We start from the raw sequence: 23,567 nt of genomic DNA, 5'->3' as shown, positions 1-23,567 counted from the left end.
TATGACTGTGGACCTCTCAGATACGGCTTTGGACCCAGGACATTTGTGAAATGGCCAAGTAGAGAGTAGATTAAAAGATGGATTTATGCCCAACTTTTCAACTTGGCTGAACGCTTTGTCGGGGATGTTACAGTGGAGGATTTTGTCAATTCATCTGTTGGAGAGGCAATTTTGAAAAAAAATTAATGCCGCTTTTGCAAGGTTAAATGGTTTAAAACTTTTTTTTTCTCTTTCTAAATTTGCTTTATGCATTTTGATTTACATGTTGTTGTTGTTGCAGTCACCATTAATTCATTGATGAATGAGGAAACCGATTAAGTGGGCTTGAAATGGAATGTTGGGGGAAGACATCAAGTGGTAAATATATTTTTAACCTTATCGAATTATGACTTAACCTTCGTACATCACTACCTTTTTGCAATGAGTAAACAAGCCATTGAGATTTAAAACCCACATTAATCAACACAGTAAGGAAATATAAACCAATTAACCACCAAGTTCAAGCCATTTCCCTTTGAACAACCTATTCCCACTGTCCTTTGAACAACACAGTAATAAATATATTTTTTATTTTTTTATGTTTATAACGTATGGAACAACAATAATAATAACATTAGAAAACGGTATTAAAAGATTGATGTAAATGTAATGGTTTTGCTATGTTATTTGATCTTCTACTACAATAGTTCTAAGAAAAAACTTGTTGGATACCTAAGAAATTTTCTTTAACACACAATAACCCTTACATTTGCTTTTATTCTATTGCAGTTTTTGCACAACCTCTATAACGCACCTATGATATTTTTGCTTTTACACCATCCAGATACTATTAGGCGCATGTTTTGTTTCAAGGAGGTGCTATGATTAATAATGTAATTTGATCAATTTCTCTTAGTTAGTGAGATTGTTAGGTGCAATCATCTTGTTTACAATTAAAAGATGTTTTCTGTTTGAACTTTCAGTGTTATCTTGATGGCTAACCCTTCCTGATTTCATATATGATCTCTTGTTGGTTATGACTATCCTATTCCAAAACTATATTGTCTCTTACATTGCTTATGCATATTGCAATCACGATACAAGAAATTAGACATTTGACTACGACTTTTTCTCAGCGACAATGAATGTGTTGGTAATAACATACATATAGCAATGACTAATTTAAGTCATTGTAATAAGTTATTATATTTATCATCAATATCATTATTGCCGCAAAAAATGACTTATCCTAACAACAATTGTTCTCGCTGAGAAGAATACAATTTTTTTTTACATGCATTTAACAACGACTAATTTAAATTGTTGAAATAAATTATGATTTTTCTCAAAAATATATTTATCGCTGAGAACAATGATTTATAATAATGAATTAGCTTAGCTCTTAAAATAATTCCATGATCACTTTATGAATAACCGTTATCCACGATTATTATTATTTTTTTGACAAAGTCCACTATGTTATTTAGTGGGAAGTTTAGCAATCAACAGTTACCCACTTCTAATAGCAAGTTAATGATAGTTTTTCATGAATCAAAATATAAATCTTTTTATTTTTATTTTAGTAGGAGTTATCTTAAGAACATGGTAGGATTAAGATGAGTTGGTCGGGGAGTAACAACAACGACCACAAGTGGTGATTGAAGATGTTCTTTTGGCTTGAAACATAATCTCAGCCATACGACATTTTATGGGTTTGCTAATTTACCATGAAATTAGAGTTTTTGGGCTTGACAATCTCCAGCAAAGAAACAAATGATACAGAGAATTTGAGATTTATGGATAGTTGGATTTGAGATTTGAATTGATTGTGAAGGTAGATTACACATTATTTTTTTTAATGTTTGATGGGTTGAAAGTGATGAATGAATATGTATATTTGCATTTGGAAGTGGTTGGGTTCATTTAAAAAATATAAGTTTGTGTGTGTGCGGGTCCAAATACATTTGTGAGTTCCTTAAGGAAAGTTGCTTTTATCTCAAACAGTTTTGCTCATTGCCACCTCAAACTTCCAGAAATAACCCCCATGTGAGTTAACTAACGTTCGGTAAATCCAACTTGACTTAACTCGCGCTGATCCAACATGAGTTAACTTGCGTTGGTGGTCAACGTGAGTTAACTTGTGTTGGTTTTAGGTAAGCTAACAAACCATCAATTCTTCACAGAGGTTCTATTTTTTTAAGCCTCTAAACATACAATAAGTTATGTTCATTTATTCATTCACAATATCTTATATTTATTTTTAAAAAAACATTCGCTACTTTTTTTAAAAACATTCATTTGCTAATTTTTTTTAAAAGCATGTTTTAGAAAGATCAATTCATTCATGATCCAAAATAAATCATAACTACAAATACACAAGTACGTGAAATCAATTCCAAAATAATAGAATACAACAAATTTATTTAGTTTTAATTTCATCTCCGTTCAAATCGGGAAATAAACGAAGTGTTACGTTACATTACATTCTCCCTAAATATTCAGTATTATCATGATGTTAGATATAAATTAAATTCTTGAAAGTAGGGGTGAGCAAAGACCCGTCACCCGACCGTAAACCGATAAATCCGATGCAAAACTGTGTAAATGGGTCGGTTCGGTTCGGGCCTCGGGTAAAGAAATCATAAAAATTGGGTTTGTGTGGGTTTAGTCGGTCGGACTCAGTTTTAAAAATTGCAACCCATCGAAGCCCATAACCGCCCGCACATTAGCCTATTTGACTTTCTTATTTTGACCTAAGTATAAATATCTTGAGATGTTCTCTCACCTGCTCTCTCACTCATGGCCGCTTCCTTCACCTAACCTCACACACTCAAACAACTCTCTTCTCTCTCTGATTCAATGATTTCCATCCAAATCCAATCAATTCAACTTTTATCTTCTGTCTCATGTGTTATTGCATCTGTCTGTTGCGGTATGAGCTCCATTCAACCATATGTTGTGAACTATTCTCAAATCTCTCTCAAGTTTTAAAGATCTTTTTCTCATGGGCTTGAATGATGTTTAAAATCCATCTTTGTTTTGTCCATCTTTGTTTTGATTGATCAGGATGTAGAAACAAACTTGTTATTGGGTCTGGGTTTCTATGCTACATTGCTTTCTTTTTATCAATTTCCTTTCTTTATCCATATTTCTGTCTATGGTTTCTATTCACAAATTGTTCATATTGTTCTAGAATTTGTTATTGGTTTAATCTTTGCAATGATTTTTTTTCCCTTGTTCTGGATTTTTTTTTTCTTCCTTTCGCAACTTGCTTTATCTTGCCTGTAACTGAACCAACCCAACCGACCACACCGAGAACCGAACAGACCGAGAACCGCCGAAACCGAACATGTCTGTGGGCGGAATTGGGTCTTCAAATGTGATGTTCGGTTTCATCTATATTGACAAATTCAGGCCCGAACCGGTCCGACGCTCAGTCCTACTTGAAAGTTTGCCGAAAATGTTGGCATTGAAGTGTTTTATACTTAGTGTAAAAGTTTGCCAGTCTCTTTGAAAATTCAAAAGAATGAAGAGAACACATTTTGTAAGCTAAGTATAAGAAATTTCAATGCCAACATCTTCAGCAAACTAACAAGAATCAATCTAAAATTCAACAAAATAATGACACAACATAATAAGATAACCTAAACATCTTCCTCTGGCCGAATCAAACTCTTGAGAATATCTTCAGGTGATTTAAGCAACGAAACATCCAACTCGATCGTCGGGAACATGTTGTGCTGACTAAATAACGAGAACATGCTCCTCACGTCGTCGTCATCGTTCGTGAGCATCATTATGATACTTGGTTAAGTCTAGCACCATTTGAAAGCCTCATTCTATCTATATATGAAGTACATGTTACAATATATTTATATGACTCACTTGATATTTTTATGTATAATTCCTCGAAGGAATTATTTTATCGAGGCATACAATTCATATTCTTAAAGAGATTACTTAATCAACTTGAAATATAGAAACATGTTGTATGATATTCTTAGTGAATATTTTCTAAAAGAGAGATATAAAAATGATATCATTGTCCATTTTGAAATAAACCTGAGAACTCTTGAAGAGTTTTTGACAGTTGATTTCTTAAAGAAAAGAAATTAAGATAAAATACGTAGCAATAATATATATTTGAGATTACAAGTTGAGTATTTGAAAAATAACACTTTTGTGAATCATGAAGCTTATATAAAAATGTGTTAAAATGGTTATAGATGGACATATCACATTTGTTAAGCACTCAGATGATTGTAAAGTCAGTCACTAGATGTAGACAAAAACATTGTTTGAGAATTTGAGTAAATAATGAAGAAGTAATTGGTCTCGAAGTACCATATTTTAGTTCAATTGAGACACAATAATGTACATTGATAACTATTCTTGTTATGATATATTATTTGTTACTTTGTTATATTAGAAATGCAAATTATTTGTGTGATGCTCATCTGAAATTTTAACACTACATAATGAAACTCGAGATTGTGTTTGGTTGAGGTTTATGATTGAACACATAGAAGAAACTTGCTATTTGTATTCCAAAAGAATGAATGAAACAATCATTTAGGAATATGATACCATGTGCATTGCCTAATTGAAAAAAGATGATCTTCAGAAGAATGGTGATATTAGCCGTCAACAAATTCATTCGTGTGATAATTTTGCAGACTTTTTCACAAAGTCCCTCCCAAGCATAATTTTTGAACAACTGATACAAAAATTGGTCTTCGTCGACTTAGAGATGGTTGTATTATTGAGGGGGATAAATAAATGTATTATGTAAAAGGATGTAAAAGGATATTAGACTCTTTTTCATTCACTAGATATTTTTCCCATTAGGTTTTTTGTTATTAAGATTTTAATGAGATATATCGTGATGGACATCAAAGGAAGAGTGTCATGAATAAATAATTTAGTGAAGGTTCATTCTTAGTCTTCTACCTTTCGATAACTCCTATAAGTGAATGGATGATTAGTGGTCCTTAATTACTTTGATCACTCACTTGCTCATTTTGTGTCATATAAATATGACTCTATTTTAGTGTAAAAACACACTTGTGAAGAGAATAATACACTAAACTCTCATCTTCTTCATCTTTGCCCTTGTCCATATAACAAAAAACATTTTTAAGTGTACAGTAAAAATTGTCCCGATAATATGAAAAACATTTTCAAGTGGAATATTTCTAGTCACACCCCGAGATTCCTCCCACTTTCCAATTCAATTGTCCCGAGAATATGAAATCTTCCATATTCCTCTCACTTTCCAATTCAAACCATTTTCATAACCTAGTTTTTTCCATTCCTATCCAAAATTTTACAAAACAAAAAATGTGTAAATTGAATTATGTCAGTCCAATTCACATATTTCGATTCCTCCTCCTTTTTCAAGATTTAATGAATTCAGTCACATTAATTCAATAAAATGCTTGGTAAGCCTTTTGTGATGGCCCTCGTATTATTATGCAGTTACATGAATTCAAATAAATTGTTTGGCAAAATTATGTTTTTAGTCTCTTAATTTAATTTTAAGTAATAATTTGGTATTTTATCTTTTTTTTCATTTCAATTTTTTCCTTTTAATAAATTTGAATATGAATTTTGATTTTATTTTTGTATGACATTTTAATCTTCAAATCTATGATCTTTATCCATGTTTGCATAAGAATATTAGATTTAAAGTTTGAAAATCTAAATAAAAATGGAATAAAATGACAACTGAAATAAAAAAGATAAAAGAATAAAGGGTTAATTATGTTTCTAGTCCCTATAAAATAGCGACCTTGTGAGTTTAGTCCCTACTTAATTTTAATAGCATTTTTAATCCCTATAAAAAAAAAATTTACTTATAATTTTAGTCCCTGCTAAAACAAAGTTTGATTAATTATCCATAAACTCTTAAATTTTTGAACGATTTTTTTGAGACAAGATTAGAACACTATGAAAGGTTCGTTTACTAAAATTTAGAATTTTCTGACATGAAATGAATTAAATATGAATTTTTTAAAACGACAAAGGTTAAAGATAAAAAGTAATAAAATCTGGATGTAGAAATCAAATTTTGCTATAATTTTTTGCGGAGGAACTTTTAGTAATGTTCTAAACATGTCTGCAAAAAATTGTTCAAAAATTTAAGAGTTTAAGCATAAATTAAACAAATTTGAATTGAGTAGGGACTAATACTCAGTGCAGAAAAACAAAATTAGGGACTAAAAATGCTATTAAAATTAAGTAAGGACTAAACTTACAAGGTCGCTATTTTATAGGGACTAGAAACATAATTAACCCAGGAATAAAATAGGAATAAAATGTTAACGATTAAAAATGTAATTTTGTCAAATTGCTTTCACTTGGTAGCATTTCAAGTGCATATCATCCTCTAAAAAAAAGTGCATATCATATATTTGCAACAAACGTGAATTGAATCTACGGGAGTTAAACTATTGCTGTCGTAGATGTGTTATGAGTAGGGTTATTTTTGGTACTAGAAAAAATAAAATCTTTCATGTGTACAGTAAAAATTGTCATTGAAAAGTCCTTAAACATATCGGAGAGAACAAATTTAAAAAACTTAAAAAATACAAAATTCATACCACATTTAAAAAATTTCAAATAATGAAAAACCGAAACTTAATTGAGTTTTGAATTTATCAACAATAATAGTGTAGGCCTCACCGGTCACACAAACATAAAAAAACTCTTTCTTAAAATAATCAATCGTTGTATACCTTTCAAAAAAAAAATCGTTTTATAATCAATTTCTTTTTTATTATTTAATTTTTTTAATATATGTGTGCGTCAATAAACTATTCATTTATACTTACGATAATATTAAAATTCCTCTAATTACAAATTGTTGCCTAATAGTTTTAGTTTTTCATCTCCCAAAATTTTATCTAATAACTGTGTGGCTGGATTTCCCAAAACATAAATATTACATAATACATTGACTAAAGAGAAATACTTATTTGATCACAAATCAAAATAAAATATATTTAGACAAATTTACATAGTTTGACAAAAAAAAAAATAAATAGATTTTTTTTTATGATGTGACTTAATTATTTTTATTTTTTATTTATGTATGTATGTGTCTTAATATTTTTGATTTGAGTTTATGACTATCCTAGACCCCAACCAAGAGCAAAATAATAAAACCTTAATCCCGTTATCATCTACCACTAGTCCACTACCAGTTCTTTTCCTCCTGATGATATCCCACGATTGTAACACAAATAAGTCAGTTTCTTAATTAAGAGAAAAAAGAGCAAGAGTGAGTGTTGTTGCTGCCATAATGTGAAAGTTGCAATGACGTGACTTGCTAGTGCAGAGATAGTACACATAGACAATATCTTTATGCACCTATTGCACTTGCACCATAGGCTCAACTCAAGAGTTTACAAACAAGTTTTTTTTTAGTAAAAAAGAAAGTTTACAAAAACACGATCGTGTGCACAAGCTAGGGCAAAATATAACTTTTTTCTTGTTCTTGGGATTAGTAAACTTTTAGAAAAAGTTGTTAGCATTCTTTTTTGAAAAAGTTAACATCTTCTACTACCTTTACAAATACGCCAGTTACCAACTTCTTCAACTTACTTTCAATGGCGGAACCACCTCGTCCATCAAAGCGCCCTAAAATCACCAGGTTAGGTTTCTAACTCCTCCATTTTCTCTTCTTACCTCACATCTTTGTATGTTAAGTTAAGGTAGTAGAATTATTAAAGATTATTGTTTTTTTTTTTTTTTACTTTTTCTTTGTATTTCTAAACTAGTTTAGAGACCCGGCGTTGCCCGGGTTAGATATTAAATAAGTTTTATAAGTTTGTATGCACGACTACACGTGTCAGTATGTTAGATTGAATTTATTTAAATTTACAATTATAATAATATAATAAAAATAAATATAAATGATGAGATGAATGTCCAATGCAAGAATAAAAAGTGTAACAAAATCAATAATGAATTAGTCCATGTGGTAAGAGTTTTGGGTCCCTTTAAACATGTGGTCATGAGTTTGTTTCGTAGCCCATGCATATGAGAGAAAAATCGATTGAAAAGGAAGAAAAATTTAATCATATATGCAAACTTTGTTGAAAGTATTATGTGTAGTTTGTTGAGATATTTCCGCTACATAAAATATTAGAAATTCAATAAAAATTTAAAGAAAATATTGAGTAGATAAGATCAAAATGTTGTTGAGATATTTATGTTAAATAAAATAGGGTTAATTAAGTTTTTAGTCCCTATAAATATTCACAATTTTGTTTTTAGTCCCTATAAAATAAAATCAAACTTTTTAGTACCTGTGACATTTTCCTTAAGCATTTTAGGGACCAAAAATGTTAATGGAAATTTTTTATAGGGACTAAAAATGCTAATGAAATTTTTTTATAGGGACTAAAAATGCTGATGGAAAATTTTATAAGGACTAAAAAGTGTGATTATATTTTATAGGGACTGAAAACAAAATTTTGAATATTTACATGGACCATTTACTTAATTAACCAAATAAAATATTGATTTTTAAAAATAGAAAAAATAATAAAAATATTGAGAATGAATGTGGAAGTGACACGTGGCATAAAAAACCTTACTTTATATATATACTATTGATTGATTGATTGATTGATGTGTAGTTTGTTGAGATATTTCTGCTATATAAAATATTAAAAATTCAATAAAAATTAAAAAAAAATACTGAGTGCATAAGATCAAATGTTTGTTGAGATATTTATGTTAAATAAAATATTAGTTTTTAAAAATAATAAAAATATTGAGAATGAATGTGGAAGTGACACGTGACATAAAAACCTTACTTTATATATATACTATTGATTGATTGATTGATATCAGGTCCTGAAATATTATTATTAAAATCAAAACGCTATTGATTAATAATATTGAAACGAAAAAGACCTGAAAAAATAGTATAGGTGATAGTAGTATAGGTAATAATATTAAAACGCTACTGTTGAAACGAAAAGGAAAAAAAATAGTATATGTGTTAGTTCAAGGACTTGAAACAGAAACAATAGTACAGGTGTTAGTTCAAGGACCTGAAACTCGTAGGTGTTTGTAATGGATGCCAGCAACAATAGTTCAAGGATCTGAAAGGAAAAAAAGAAAAAAAAACAATCGGTAAATTCACTCGTAGGTGTTAGTTCCCTCTCATATTATATATAAAAATAAAAATCTAAGCATAAGTAAAAGAAACAATAGTATAGGTGTTTGTTAAACCTAAAGAAAGAAAAAAATTAGATCAAAAGAAGGTTTGAGTTTCAATTTCTGCACAAATCGAAGCCTTTTTTTCCTCAATGAAAAAACTAATTGAAACTTCTTTTCCTAAAAAAAAGAAAGAAAAAAATAAAGGAAGATTTAATGGATAGTATTGAAAATATTATATATAGTTTGTTGAGATATTTTGGCTACACAAAATATTAGGAATTAAGTATAAAATTAAATAAAATATTTAGTGGATAAGATCAAAAGTTTGCTGAGATTTTTATGTCAAATAAGATATAAAATAAAATATAGAAAAAAATATAAAAATATTGAGAATAAACGTGGAAGCGACACGTGGCATAAAAAACCTTACTTTATATATATACTATTGATTGATTGATTGATTGATATATACTATTGATTGATTGATTGATGTATAGTTTGTTAAGATATTTCTGCTACATAAAATATTAGAAATTCAATAAAAATTAAAAAAACATACTGAGTGCATAAGATCAAAAGTTTGTTGAGATATTTATGTTAAATAAAATATTGGTTTTTAAAAATAGAAAAAATAATAAAAATATTGAGAATGAATGTGGAAGTGACACGTGGCATAAAAAACCTTACTTTATATATACACTATTGATTGATTGATTGATGTATAGTTTGTTGAGATATTTCTGCTACATAAAATATTAGAAATTCAATAAAAATTAAAAAAAAAATACTGAGTGCATAAGATCAAATGTTTGTTGAGATATTTATGTTAAATAAAATATTGGTGTTTAAAAATAGAAAATATAATAAAAATATTGAGAATGAATGTGGAAGTAACACGTGACATAAAAAACCTTACTTTATTTATATACTATTGATTGATTGGTATCAGGTCCTGAAATATTATTATTAAAATCAAAACGCTACTGATTAATAATATTAAAACGAAAAGGACCTGAAAAAATAGTATAGGTGATAATAGTATGGATGATTAATAATATTAAAACGCTACTGTTGAAACGAAAAGGAAAAAAAATAGTATAGGTGTTAATTCAAGGACTTGAAACAGAAACAGTAGTACATGTGTTAGTTCAAGTACCTGAAACTCGTAGGTGTTTGTAATGGATGCCAGCAACAATAGTTCAAGGACCTGAAAGAAAAAAAAGAAAAAAAAACAATCGGTAAATTCACTCGTAGGTGTTAGTTCCCTCTCATATTATATATAAAAATAAAAATCTAAGCATAAGTAAAAGAAACAATAGTATGGGTGTTTGTCAAACCTGAAGAAAGAAAAAGCTTAGATCAAAAGAAGGTTTGAGTTTCAGTTTCTGCTCAAAATATGTGTTTACGCGATTAAAAAATTCTCCTTTATTATAGTTAAAAAAAAAAACAAATCGAAGTCTTTTTTCCTCAATGAAAAAACTAATTGAAACTTCTTTTCCTAAAAAAAAGAAAGAAAAAAGTAAAGGAAGATTTAATGGATAGTATTGAAAGTATTATATATAGTTTGTTGAGATATTTTGGCTACACAAAATATTAGGAATTAAGTATAAAATTAAATAAAATATTTAGTGGATAAAATCAAAAGTTTGCTGAGATTTTTATGTCAAATAAATTGTAAAATAAAATATAGAAAAAAATATAAAAATATTGAGAATAAACGTGGAAGCGACACGTGGCATAAAAAACCTTACTTTATATATATACTATTGATTGATTGATTGATATCAGGTCCTGAAATATTATTATTAAAATCAAAATGCTACTGATTAATAATATTAAAACGAAAAGGACCTGAAAAAATAGTATAGGTGATAATAGTATAGGTGATTAATAATATTAAAACGCTACTGTTGAAACGAAAAGGAAAAAAATAGTATAGGTGTTAATTCAAGGACTTGAAACAGAAACAGTAGTACAGGTGTTAGTTCAAGGACCTGAAACTCGTAGGTGTTTGTAATGGATGCCAGCAACAATAGTTCAAGGACCTGAAAGAAAAAAAAGAAAAAAAAAACAATCGGTAAATTCACTCGTAGATGTTAGTTCTCTCTCATATTATATATAAAAATAAAAATCTAAGCATAAGTAAAAGAAACAATAGTATAGGTGTTTGTCAAACCTGAAGAAAGAAAAAACTTAGATCAAAAGAAGGTTTAAGTTTCAGTTTCTGCTCAAAATAGGTGTTTACGCGATTAAAAAATTCTCCTTTATTATAGTTAAAAAAAAAACAAATCGAAGCCTTTTTTTCCTCAATGAAAAAACTAATTGAAACTTCTTTTCCTAAAAAAAAGAAAGAAAAAAATAAAGGAAGATTTAATGGATAGTACTGAAAGTATTATATATAGTTTGTTGAGATATTTTGGCTACACAAAATATTAGGAATTAAGTATAAAATTAAATAAAATATTTAGTGGATAAAATCAAAAGTTTGCTGAGATTTTTATGTCATATAAGATGTAAAATAAAATATAGAAAAAAATATAAAAATATTGAGAATAAACGTGAAAGCGACACGTGACATAAAAAACCTTACTTTATATATATACTATTGATTATTGATTGATTATTGATTGATTGATTGATGTGTAGTTTGTTGAGATAAAAAATACTGAGTGCATAAGATCAAAAGTTTGTTGAGATATTTATGTTAAATAAAATAGAAAAAATAATAAAAATATTGAGAATGAATGTGGAAGTGACATGTGGCATAAAAAACCTTACTTTATATATATACTATTGATTGATTGATTGATTGATGTGTAGTTTGTTGAGATAAAAAATACTGAGTGCATAAGATCAAAAGTTTGTTGAGATATTTATGTTAAATAAAATAGAAAAAATAATAAAAATATTGAGAATGAATGTGGAAGTGACATGTGTCATAAAAAACCATACTTTATATATATACTATTGATTGATTGATGTGTAGTTTGTTGAGATAAAAAATACTGAGTGCATAAAATCAAAAGTTTGTTGAGATATTTATGTTAAATAAAATAGAAAAAATAATAAAAATATTGAGAATGAATGTGGAAGTGACATGTGGCATAAAAAACCTTACTTTATATATATACTATTGATTGATTGATTGATTGATGTGTAGTTTGTTGAGATAAAAAATACTGAGTGCATAAGATCAAAAGTTTGTTGAGATATTTATGTTAAATAAAATAGAAAAAATAATAAAAATATTGAGAATGAATGTGAAAGTGACACGTGGCATAAAAAACCTTACTTTATATATATATTATTGAAGTGATTTTTATGAAAATTTTAGTCAAAAATAGTAGATAAGAGTAATTCGTTGTTGGTGATTTAACATTATAAAAATCATAAACTTTTTTCGAAACACATGTATCTCAAAAATAACTTATTGACAAGTTATACATTTTAAGTATTTTTGAAATTTTATTATCCAAAAAATGCGTAGAAAAGTGGTGAAATACTTAAATGACTTTTTAAGATAAGCTGATTAAACTTTCTTTAAAAATTAATATTTCATGATTAATAGTGAAATAGGGAATACTCGGTTGTGATGATGGAGTTGATGATTTGAACTTTGTTTTAGGGGGGAGGATGATTATATGCCTGGAAACATTACAGAGATAGAACTTCATAATTTCATGACATTTGATTACCTAAAATGTAAACCTGGGCCGCGATTGAATCTTGTAATTGGTCCCAATGGTTCTGGAAAGAGTTCTCTTGTATGTGCTATTGCTCTTGGCTTATGCGGCGAGCCCCAGGTTAATTTGTGTTTTCCCAATTTGAACAGACTAAAGGCTTCTCAAGAGTTTAGTTTTGAACCATATCATATGACAACTTCATTTTCCGCAGTTGCTTGGGCGAGCCACGAGTGTTGCCGAATTTGTGAAGCGGGGAGAAGAGTCTGGCCACATTAAGATTACCTTAAGAGGGGAGCATAAAGAGGATCACATTACAATTATGTGTAAAATCAGTATCAGCAACAAGTCTGAATGGTTTTTAAAGGGTGGGATTTTCAACACTAGATACACAATTTTATTAAATGTTGCTATATTTTGATAGCAGTTGTCCAGTCTTTTGATTGATGTTAACCGTAGTAGAATTGTTTAAAAGATTATGTGATATGTCAATGTGTTCATTTCAGGAAATATTGTGTCTAAAAAGGATGTGGCTGAAACCATTCAGAAGTTTAACATCCAAGTAAATAATTTGACTCACCAAATCACCTTCAGTTAGTTACAGTTATTCAGTTACGTTATAACTGGCTCTAGTTGTACAAGTTTGAACTTTCATTTTCATCGATGCAATTTCATTCATTTTATCTTCTGTCATAAATTTTGAGCTTCCTTCCCAGTAAGTCACATGACAGATGTCGACTATCTTCCCTCCTCTAGGACTGTGAGAGAGTTCCATTTGTTTGATTTCTACAACCTTCCTCGATGGCATGCAACTTAAGGGATAACATCCTCTCGTGCGAGTTCTACCTCGCTTCCGTAACAACTCCTTGAGCTGAACAATTTAGTTCAACTGAGATCACACCTCTTGAATTCTTCATTCCAATTTGTCAATCCTTGGATCCATTGTGGCTAGTGTGGTACCGTGGCTAGTGTGGTAACTTTTATCTAAAAAGTTGTGTTATTATTACTTGAGTATTACTTTTCCCACCATATGGTCTTCTCCCGCGCCATGTAAATTTTCCAAAAATGCCCTTGTGCATTCCGGATTATAGAATCCGGATTGCATTAGCACCATGAAAAAAAGTATAAATGATGGAATTTTGAATTTTGGGTGTAAAAATCATGGAGCAAATGATAAGAGGAGAACTTTTGTATATTGTTAGTGCACTCCAATGTGCTCCTGGCTTGGTTGAACTGATTATACATGTAAACATGATTACCTAAGCTTCTTAGCTTATTTCTTATTGCTGTATTTTGACACTTTAATTTTTACACTTTAGAGTTACATCGATGTTTCTACCGTACAAGTGTCGGATCATTCAGAAGAGTTAGAATGCAGTAGTGATTGCCTTAATAATCTGCAGATGGTGAATATCCATGTTAGAGCATGTAGAATTTCTCAGCATGCAATGAGTTTGATACGGTTCATACTTGCAAATTCAACATCGTTAAGAACTCTTACTTTTAAAGTTTGTCCTGGTTCTAAGAGTTTAGATGCACATAGAATTTTAGAAGATTTGTTACATATGAAAAATTTGGTGTTGGTGCATTCCGGAACATAGAATCCGGATTGCATCAGCACCATGAAAAAAGGGTGTTTAGGGGGTTTTCAGATTATGTAATCCGAAAAAATCATGTAACACGCCCTATTTTTTGAGCTTTCCGGATTACAAAATCCGGAAAAATCCGTAACTCACGTTGAAAGTCAACAAATAAGGTGAAAAATGATGTTTCCGGATTACATAATCCGGAATACGTTAAACAATTCGGATTTTGTAATCCGGAATGTGATTATATGGAGGATTTCTCTAGTATGACCAATACTTTTTTCCAGAAACAAGCTTTGAATTGCATAAAAAATAGTTGGGATATTTTGTTGGGAAGAATAAATCCTTGGAACCCGGTGTTGGAGTACTTATTTCTCTACATAACAATGCTCAAAGCATGAAGTTGACATATCCATAACTCTTGTGATGAATGAGACAAGTAAAGTTTCAATACTCACTTCAAAGCATTAGAATCATGACCTAACAAGTATTTGAAAACTTCATTCAGTGTTGATGCCTTTGGAAGAAAGAAATTAAGAAAGACAACTCAGTAATATCATTCATATTATATTTAAAATCTGCAGCACATTGCAGAATATACCTCTCTCCATAAATGTTAAGTGCACCGTTATTTTTAAAATATGTAGCTTGTACATAACCAATTCCACAGCAATAGAAAGCTTAAAATCAAAAAAATTTTGGAAAAACATCATTCCGGATTATAAAATCCGGAAAACTCCGAGGGTAATTTTGGAAAAAAATAGGGCGCGCGAGGAAAGACATAGGGTGGAAAAAGTAATACTCTTATTACTTTTACATGTGTTTAACTTGTACTTTCAAGATAACATTTCTTTATATGGATTCCTTAAACAAGGCCCATAGAATCTATATCAGCATGAGTTCATGGGGTATGGAATAGAAATTGTAGAAACACTTGAAAATCAAAGATATTCTAGGCAAGTTCGAGAGTGCCTGGCTCTTTTAAGAGTCCAACCAATATCCAGCCTGCTATCTAGGCCGTATAGTATCTTGAACTTCTATGAATTTCCTGCATCCTCGTAACCGTGTTGTATCATGTTTTTGGCTTTATAGCTTCCAGTGATTTAGTTGTTTAATTTTTTTTGTTTTAACTTTTGAGGAATATATTGCTATAGGTGTCATGTTTATGTTTATTGCGATGTTTAAACCTATGATGTGCTGATAATTTTCTTTTCTCTCTATCTTGCTGAACTACTTATTTGGGATCCTTGGCTTTTTGGCAGTTTTTACCGCAAGACAGGGTCTGTGAGTTTGCAAAGTTAACTCCCATGCAACTTCTGGAAGAGACCGAAAAGGCTGTTGGTGTTCCACAGCTTCCTGAGCAACATCGTGTACTAATTGATAAAAGTCGTGCATTGAAGCATGTTAACCCTTTACTAAGGAATCTGCCAATCACCGAACTGATCTACGACGTTGCCTGATCTGAATCTCACGACTCCGTCGTTGCAGCTGCAACCGTAGCAGACGGATCCCATCAAACTCTATTAGCTCGCTCCTCCGCCCACTTCCCACCTCATCTGCTTTATCCACCGATTATAACCCCGTCGCCGTGATTCTTTCCTCTCCGCCTCATAGGACGTCACCGTCAAATTATAGATCGTTGATTGTAAGCTGTGAATTCACGATTCTTCCATTGTATAATCATAGGACGTCACCGCATGTTTTTTTATCTCGCGGTTTGGATAATTTTTTTGCTCAAAACCGAACCAAACCGCACCGCGAACACCCCTAACTACTCTAACGACTTAAAATATATATTCTACACAAATTCAGTTGCCATCACACTTTTGAACATTTTTCACATTATTTTGCTCATTAATAGTACGTACAAAACTAATAAATATATCTTCGTTAGTTAAGGTCATTGGTGTTACTTCAACTAAAATGATGTTTTCTGTGACACTTGTTTATGTGCAATATGAGTGTATTGATAACTTGACCCAAGTGTTAGAGAAGTTGAAATGATACAGTGGAATGGCTAATTAAGTTTATATTATATTATAATTTATAGATATAGATAAGCTAACATGCTTAGATTAGACCTAAAAAAGTACCCTTAGATTTTGGAGAAAATCTCTGAAAATAAAAGGTCAAGAGCTAAAAAAACGGAATCAAAGTCCTCTCATCGAAAACCCTTCGAAGGTAAACTTCCAACTTCAAAGTAATGTTTTTTTAGATTTAATACATTCACGAGTTACGATAAACATTTATTTTTACGCATACATCCAATCAAATGCAATTTTTTACCCTTACAAAAAACATAGGGAAACTTTTTAAGTTAGTTCCTTAAATATTTCTCCAAAGAATTTAATTCCTATACATAGCAAATGCAATTTTTTTTTTTACGTGCATTCAATCAAGAGATTTCAAATAGTTGCCCAAAAATGCTTAGATGAGATGACGTAGATCTCTTCTAGTTTAACCAAAAAAAAAAATTTGTCAAATAGTTATTTGTAGAGATATTTTAGAAATTAATTAAGAAGTCGATATAAGTTTAGTTCAGTTGTTATGAACATTATATTATACTAGCAAAAAGTTGGTACTCACGTGTCTGTCTTTCCCCTCTTTTTACTGCGCTAACGCGTGTAAATTATAAACGATATTTTATATAAAATTTTGATTTTAATTAAAATTATAAGTACAAATATTTGTGACTTTCAAATTATAACAAACCCAAAAAACCATACTTATATTTTTCAATAACAATAGTCATTTAACAAATATAATATAAATCTTTATATTTTTTAATATCACCAACAATATAACATAAATATAGGAAATTTTGTGTAATGGTATAATTGTAGTTATAAAAAAATTCAGCCCAAAACCTCAATCTCTTTCATGTATAATATTGTTCCTATTGTAGTGAGAAATTTCTTATATTTAATGGGATTTAATTATATTAATTAAAATTTAAAATAATATTATTAAAAGATAAAATAGTAAATAAAATAGTTTAAATGAAAGGTAAAATAATAATAATAAAAAAGTCAACTCAATTTCATTTATTTTAAGTCTAGTTTTTTATATGTAGTATAGATGTACATTTTATTTCGAATTTCGGACACCCCACTCATTCATTTTAAAATGTGAATTTATAGTCCCAAAGTTATCAATATACACTTTAATTGAAATAAAAATTTCAATTTCAATTTAACTCAAAACCCTTTGATCTTGCGCAGTCACTCAAAACCCATAAGCAGTTCACGTATTCATCCTCAAACCCCGAAAGAAGCAGACCCATCCAATCGCTCACACGCACGTTCCATTTTTGGCCGCCTTCATCTCCTTCCTTCCGCTCGCGTGTCTTCTTCAAGAGCAATCCAATCAAGTAAGTTTTCGATTCTTCTTCTCTTGAGTAAGAAAGCTATGATTTTTATTTTTTTTTGTCTGTTCGTGCAAATCCTAAACCTTAATCCTTTTTCGCTTTCTATTTATTATTCTCTGATTTTGCTTTGTCTCTGATTCCGCTACTTCATCTTCTAATAAAACTGTGTGTGTAATTTTGAAACAGGTAGCAGAATGTCTTGCACCACCTTCAATGTTGGAACTTCTTTCAATCTTCATCCATGCATTAACCATCAAGTTTCTAACCCGTCTGGGTTCAGAAATCACTTTACTTTCCAAAATTCCTCTACTCATTTATTAAAAACCTTGAATTTAAGCTTCACTCATCATAGCTTTAGTTCACGATCATTCCAAAGTGTTTTCAAATGTTTTGCTCACAGTACAGATTCATCAGCTTCTGTTGCTGTTGAGACAAGCAACAATTCAAGTAAGCATTCTACTGTGTTATATGACATGAATATGAATTGTATACTAACTTTATTGCATGTACTGTGTGTTTTTTTGTGCATATTCCTAAGAAGAAAGGATGGTTGTTCTGGTTATTGGTGAAGAAGGACGTGAACATGCACTTTGCTATGCGTTACAACGGTCACCGTCCTGTGATACTGTATTCTGTGCTCCTGGCAATGCAGGAATCGCCAGCTCAGGAAATGCGACTTGCATCTCAGACCTTGATGTTTGTGATGGTGCAGCTGTAGAGTCATTTTGCCGGAAATGGGGAGTGGGACTAGTTGTTGTGGGACCTGAAGCCCCACTTGTTGCAGGTCTTTCAAATTATTTAGTTAAGGCTGGAATTCCGACTTTTGGTCCATCTGCAGAGGCTGCTGCTCTAGAAGGTTCTAAGAATTTCATGAAGCATTTGTGTGACAAGTATGATATTCCAACTGCTAAGGTCTGTCTTCTTGTTCTGAATCTCACCAAACATATCAACGATTGACCCTTGTTTTATTGGAATGATATTTTTGTGTGTTTTCTTCATGTATTGTATCTTCATAACAAATTCATTACTTCTCTTCCCTTAATTTTGTTCAGTACTAGGACCATGTTTGTATAAACAACTTAGTTGAGTACTTATATCGTAAGAGTTTATCATGGAAGTTTTATGCATAAACTATTTCTGTAATAAAAGATAGAATGAAGTCAAATTGTTTTCATATAAGCTATAAGTTGTTTTCATAAGCCATCTTGGAGAGTTTATGACAATAAGCTGAAAATAGCTTACACACATGTCATTAGTTGTTTCTATGAGCTCTCCCAAATAGTCTTGCAAGTGATTATGTCAGTAGATAAGTTGTGATAAGTCGATCCAAACAGGCCCTACAAGGTTCAATTAAAACTGTCTAGTATTTGTAATGCTGGCAGAATTTTCTTAAGAGAGTTGTACTTGTCTACTAGTCACGTCTCTTAATATTTTTATTAGTCAGGTTGGAATATAGTTTTGAGAAATGATGCATATAACTAATGAATCATCATGTTTTGCCCTTATTTGTTCTCTTTATTCCATGTAAATGGTGTTCTTCCCTGTCCTTCCTGTTTGTCTATTTTCCTCCCAGGTTTTTGCCATAGTGTTTACTTATAATGGACTTATTAGTGCAGTACAAAACGTTTACAGACCCATCCGCAGCAAGGCAATATATTCAAGAAGAAGGAGCACCAATTGTTATCAAAGCCGATGGACTGGCTGCTGGAAAAGGAGTTACCGTTGCCATGACACTTGAAGAAGCATATGAAGCAGTTGATTCAATGATGGTGAAGGGTGATTTTGGTTCTGCAGGTTGTCGTGTCATTGTTGAGGAATTTCTAGAAGGAGAAGAAGCCTCATTTTTTGCATTGGTTGATGGAGAAACTGCAATTCCACTAGAATCAGCTCAGGACCATAAGAGAGTTGGTGATGGTGACACAGGGCCAAATACTGGTGGCATGGGTGCATACTCTCCCGCTCCTATTTTAACCGAGGAACTTCAATCTATAGTAATGGATTCTATTATCATGCCAACAGTAAAAGGAATGTCAGCAGAAGGTCGTAAGTTTGTTGGTGTTTTGTATGCTGGGCTTATGATTGAGAAAAAGTCTGGCATGCCTAAGTTAATTGAGTATAATGTGCGATTTGGTGATCCAGAGTGCCAGGTCAGTTAAGTCATAAATTGCAGTTTCTAACGTACATAGTTATTACTTCATCCGTGAAAATTGAAATACATTGTTAAAGTCTAGAACTTATAAGGCATCGATGACACAAATTGTATTAGGATTCTATAGTTATCATATATGCATGGAGCACAGTCGGTAGTTAAGATATGTTGGTGTGTCACAATCTCGCTTTATAATTCTTTTGCCCTATTGTTCTTTTAAAAATGTTTTAAGTAACTTTGATGTCTATAATGCTTGTGATTGTTCACTTTTCTTTGTTTTGGTTTTCAAATTACATGTTTATGACAATTGATATTTCTGCTGTTAAACAAATTGATATCCGACACTTTCACAACTTTCATCTTATATTCTTTGACATGCTTATCTTGGATCATATTTGAGTAACAGACAAGCACCAAACAATCTCATTGGTTTTATTAAAAACAAAAGGGGTGTGTAACCTTTGATAACGGATGATCACATTGACATTATGTTTTTTGTTACTAAATTTAAGCTATTATAACTTAATTTTTCCTTTTGAAATTTTACACAGGTCTTGATGGTTCGGTTGGAGTCTGATTTGGTGCAAGTTCTGCTTGCTGCTTGCAGGGGAGAGTTGAGTGGTGTATCACTGGACTGGTCTCCTGGATCGGCCATGGTTGTGGTAATGGCAAGTAAAGGATATCCCGGATCATATGAGAAGGGAACTATAATTGAAAACCTTGAAGAAGCTGAGCTTGTTGCTCCAGATATCAAGATATTCCATGCTGGAACTGCTTCAGATTCTGAAGGAAGATTTATTGCAACTGGGGGCCGTGTTCTTGGGGTTACAGCAAAGGGAAATGATCTCGAAGAGGCATGTAATCGAGCTTATCAAGCTGTTGAGAATGTGAACTGGCCAGGGGGATTCTATCGTCGGGATATTGGTTGGAGAGCCCTTCCTCATAAACAACATGTGTCAAAGGTGTAAACTATTGTGACAAGGTCAGTAATAGGCATTGCTCAACAATCAATAACAGTGAATTGGATTACAAACCTAGAGCATCTCCAATATAAGTGAGGGTAATCCATAGTTGATGAATCTTTTAATTTATTTTTTGTATAACAGAATTGATAGGAGAAAAGATGATTAGATTGAGAGTGATGCAGATTGATTTTAAACAAAAACTGTCTCACCTAGGTCATCTTTTATGCCTGGGTTATCTATGCCAACCCTATTAATGATAAAGTCGGTGTTAATGATAAAAGGAAAAATTATTTTGACATCCCTTGAGATCTTCTTAAATAACACAGACACCCCTACTAATTTTTGAAATACATCAATCTCCCTTCGTTTTATCCATTTCGATCACTTTGTAAATATACAATTTAATCAGTCATTCTGGTTTGTTTGTATCGGCTTTCTCTTTTCAAAAATAAGTTAAATGAAGTGTTATTCTCGCAATGGAGAAACAATAACAACGTTTGTTTTTACCACCAAATAGAATCTAACATTGACAATTACATAAGAGATCAAAAGAGAATATAAAAATGAGAATTTTTTTGGTGGATGGACATTGTGGTTGATCAATGAAAAGGAAATAATCTTCGATATATCCGTTTTATTACATTAGAGTTTAAAAATTAAACCACCTTGACTCAGGAACAATAAGTTGGGGAAATTTACCTACATGAAAAATGAAAATAAAAATGGTCGAAAATTACATTAGAGTTTAAAAATTAAACCACCTTGACTCAGGAACAATAAGTTGGGGAAATTTACCTACATGAAAAATGAAAATAAAAATGGTCGAAAATTAAATGAGTTTCATGCTTGTATGAAGAAGTTAATTGCTCAAAATAAATGGAATTGACAAAGTTTAAACCATGTTATATTATAAGAGAAGTGCTTGTCAATTTGATAAAAAAAAAAGATAGATTAGTATTTAGTTAAAAAATAGAGCGGGTGTTTGTGTTATTTAAGAAGATCTTAAGGGAGGTTAGTGTAATTATGTGTAAAAATATTTAAAATAGTAAAGATTTCATTATTGATAAAGATGTCGTTATGAGTCATGTTTATAAATTGTACAACTGTATTATTTACTGTGTTGACGGTCGATCCATTAATTGTTTTTCGCAGAGGTTCACTTTTGATATTTTTTTGTAACCTGGTTTCGCGCCCGTATATGGGGTTGCTAGGTTGCGCTCGTGATTAGTGAATTTTTTTTAGGATAGATTTGGGTCGATCCACTTGATCTGATTTATTATGTTGTATCCCCGTTTTGGGTTGTACCAGAGTGAGGTCTAATTCCCTCATACTCTTTATCTATTTCTTTTTATTTAATATAATTTTTCTTTTGACTAAGTATTTTTAGAAAAGAAGCAATCTTGAATTTGAAAAATAAATATATGCCTTGTAATAAATATTTTGTAACTTTCTTAAGTTATTTTCTTTTTAAGAATGAAGTTTTGTTATTTTGTGATTATCAATCATAAATTATTGAATGTTTTTTTTTTATTTTCTTAATGAAAATATTTTTTCAATGTTTTGTTAGAATCGAAGTTAACTGTCTCAACCATATTTTTTTTTTTGAAGGATGTCTCAACTATATTTTGTTATTTTACTGATAAGTGAGATGTTATTATTAATGTTTTTTTATTAAAATTTATATTTATGAATATTTTTTTTAGTCTAAATATGTAAACAATTGTCATTTTTTTATTGGATTACCTACAAAAGAAAAACTCATAGGAATGTAGTTCTATTGCATCCTAAAAACTAAAAAATCATAGGAAGTTAGTTATGTTGCATCAAATAGACTCAGTGCCAAAGCTAATAATTACAAAAATGATAAACAAACACAAAATCTTAGACACAAATACAACACCATATACAACTGTTCACTTATACCATATATTTTAATATTTTTTTACTATTCCATTCTCTCTTGTCTTGTCTGCAACCCACTTTCTCTTTCCTTGCTGCATTTCTCGCTCTCTTGCACTCGGAAGAGTCTATCTCGGCTTGCTCTCCGGTCATCTTCTCTTGACCGTCGCCGCTGCAATCTCCACCACTCTCATGTGCTCTGTGTGTTGTTCCTTGAGTTATCGCTGTTCTCTCTCTCCCTCATGTGGTTTCTCTCAATCACCGGCGACCACGGTGGTCACCGTCTTCAACAAAACAGATCTGATGTTCGATGTGGTGGTGATGATGGTGGTGATCTGAACGGGACTCTGGCGACGAGAGAAGTCGGCGTGTCCACATTAAAAGGAAAAAGTAGAAAAAAATAACAATTAAATAATCATTAATTTTCAAATGATTTTAGCATGTTCACTTTTTTGTGTGTGTGTGACCAAATAGAGGGTTCAAATCTTTGTGTCCACCCAATAATTATTTTTTGTTTAATGTGTGCTCAATAGTTTTGGTTTCTCATTTTCCAAAGTTTTAGCTAATAATTGCGTGGCTGCATTTCCAAAAACATGAATGTTGCATAATGCATTGACAAAGGAGAAATACTCATATTTGGGTCACAAACCAAAATGAAATATGTTAGACAAATTTACATAGTTACACAAAAAATAAAGAGAAAATAATTTAATAATATTAAACGATGTGATTAAATCACTTTTATTTTTGATTTATTTATGTATGTGT

The 23,567-nt window shown here is 30.8% G+C and overlaps 2 protein-coding genes and 1 long non-coding RNA gene across 4 annotated transcripts; 2 read left to right on the top strand and 1 right to left on the bottom strand.

Annotated features, from left to right (window-relative positions):
* Nucleotides 1-7,462: 7,462 nt before the first annotated feature.
* LOC146921219 (structural maintenance of chromosomes protein 5-like) lies at nt 7,463-16,099 on the top strand. Its single transcript, XM_085714642.1, has 5 exons — nt 7,463-7,633; nt 12,779-12,956; nt 13,048-13,201; nt 13,340-13,395; nt 15,682-16,099. Exons 1-5 carry the CDS (start codon nt 7,590-7,592, stop codon nt 15,877-15,879), a joined length of 630 nt encoding a protein of 209 aa, XP_085570768.1. The 5' UTR covers nt 7,463-7,589; the 3' UTR covers nt 15,880-16,099.
* On the bottom strand, nt 8,946-11,446 carry LOC146921220 (uncharacterized). The gene is made up of 3 exons (XR_015010763.1): nt 11,148-11,446; nt 10,310-10,360; nt 8,946-9,095 (listed from the first exon to the last, which is right to left on the bottom strand). It is a non-coding gene; the product is annotated as an uncharacterized LOC146921220 (long non-coding RNA).
* Nucleotides 16,100-17,616: 1,517 nt separating the features above from the next.
* On the top strand, nt 17,617-21,100 carry LOC146921218 (phosphoribosylamine--glycine ligase-like). Of its 2 annotated transcripts, none has more exons than XM_085714639.1 (5): nt 17,617-17,789; nt 17,973-18,233; nt 18,328-18,698; nt 19,403-19,933; nt 20,487-21,100. In XM_085714639.1, the coding sequence occupies exons 2-5, from the start codon at nt 17,981-17,983 to the stop codon at nt 20,901-20,903; spliced, it is 1,572 nt and encodes a 523-aa protein (XP_085570765.1). In that variant the 5' UTR covers nt 17,617-17,789; nt 17,973-17,980; the 3' UTR covers nt 20,904-21,100. The 2 variants fall into 2 exon arrangements, with proteins under 2 accessions (XP_085570765.1, XP_085570767.1); XM_085714641.1 differs by having other exon boundaries at nt 17,634-17,789; nt 18,325-18,698.
* Nucleotides 21,101-23,567: the final 2,467 nt, after the last annotated feature.

Source organism: Medicago sativa, chromosome 5, assembly GCF_051527215.1.
Source record: "Medicago sativa cultivar Bolivia chromosome 5, Bolivia_mono, whole genome shotgun sequence".
Lineage (NCBI taxonomy): Eukaryota > Viridiplantae > Streptophyta > Magnoliopsida > Fabales > Fabaceae > Medicago > Medicago sativa.
This window is presented reverse-complemented; position numbering and strand designations above follow the sequence as displayed.

Excerpts from the sequence above, each read along its gene's own strand:
- LOC146921218 (XM_085714641.1), top strand. The coding sequence starts at position 17,981 with ATGTCTTGCACCACCTTCAATGTTGGAACTTCTTTCAATCTTCATCCA. Across the intron at positions 18,234-18,324 it reads TGAGACAAGCAACAATTCAA|AAGAAAGGATGGTTGTTCTG; the intron begins GTAAGCATTCTA and ends CATATTCCTAAG. Across the intron at positions 18,699-19,402 it reads ATGATATTCCAACTGCTAAG|TACAAAACGTTTACAGACCC; the intron begins GTCTGTCTTCTT and ends TTATTAGTGCAG.
- LOC146921219 (XM_085714642.1), top strand. The coding sequence starts at position 7,590 with ATGGCGGAACCACCTCGTCCATCAAAGCGCCCTAAAATCACCAG. Across the intron at positions 12,957-13,047 it reads GCTTATGCGGCGAGCCCCAG|TTGCTTGGGCGAGCCACGAG; the intron begins GTTAATTTGTGT and ends CATTTTCCGCAG. Across the intron at positions 13,202-13,339 it reads GTCTGAATGGTTTTTAAAGG|GAAATATTGTGTCTAAAAAG; the intron begins GTGGGATTTTCA and ends TGTTCATTTCAG.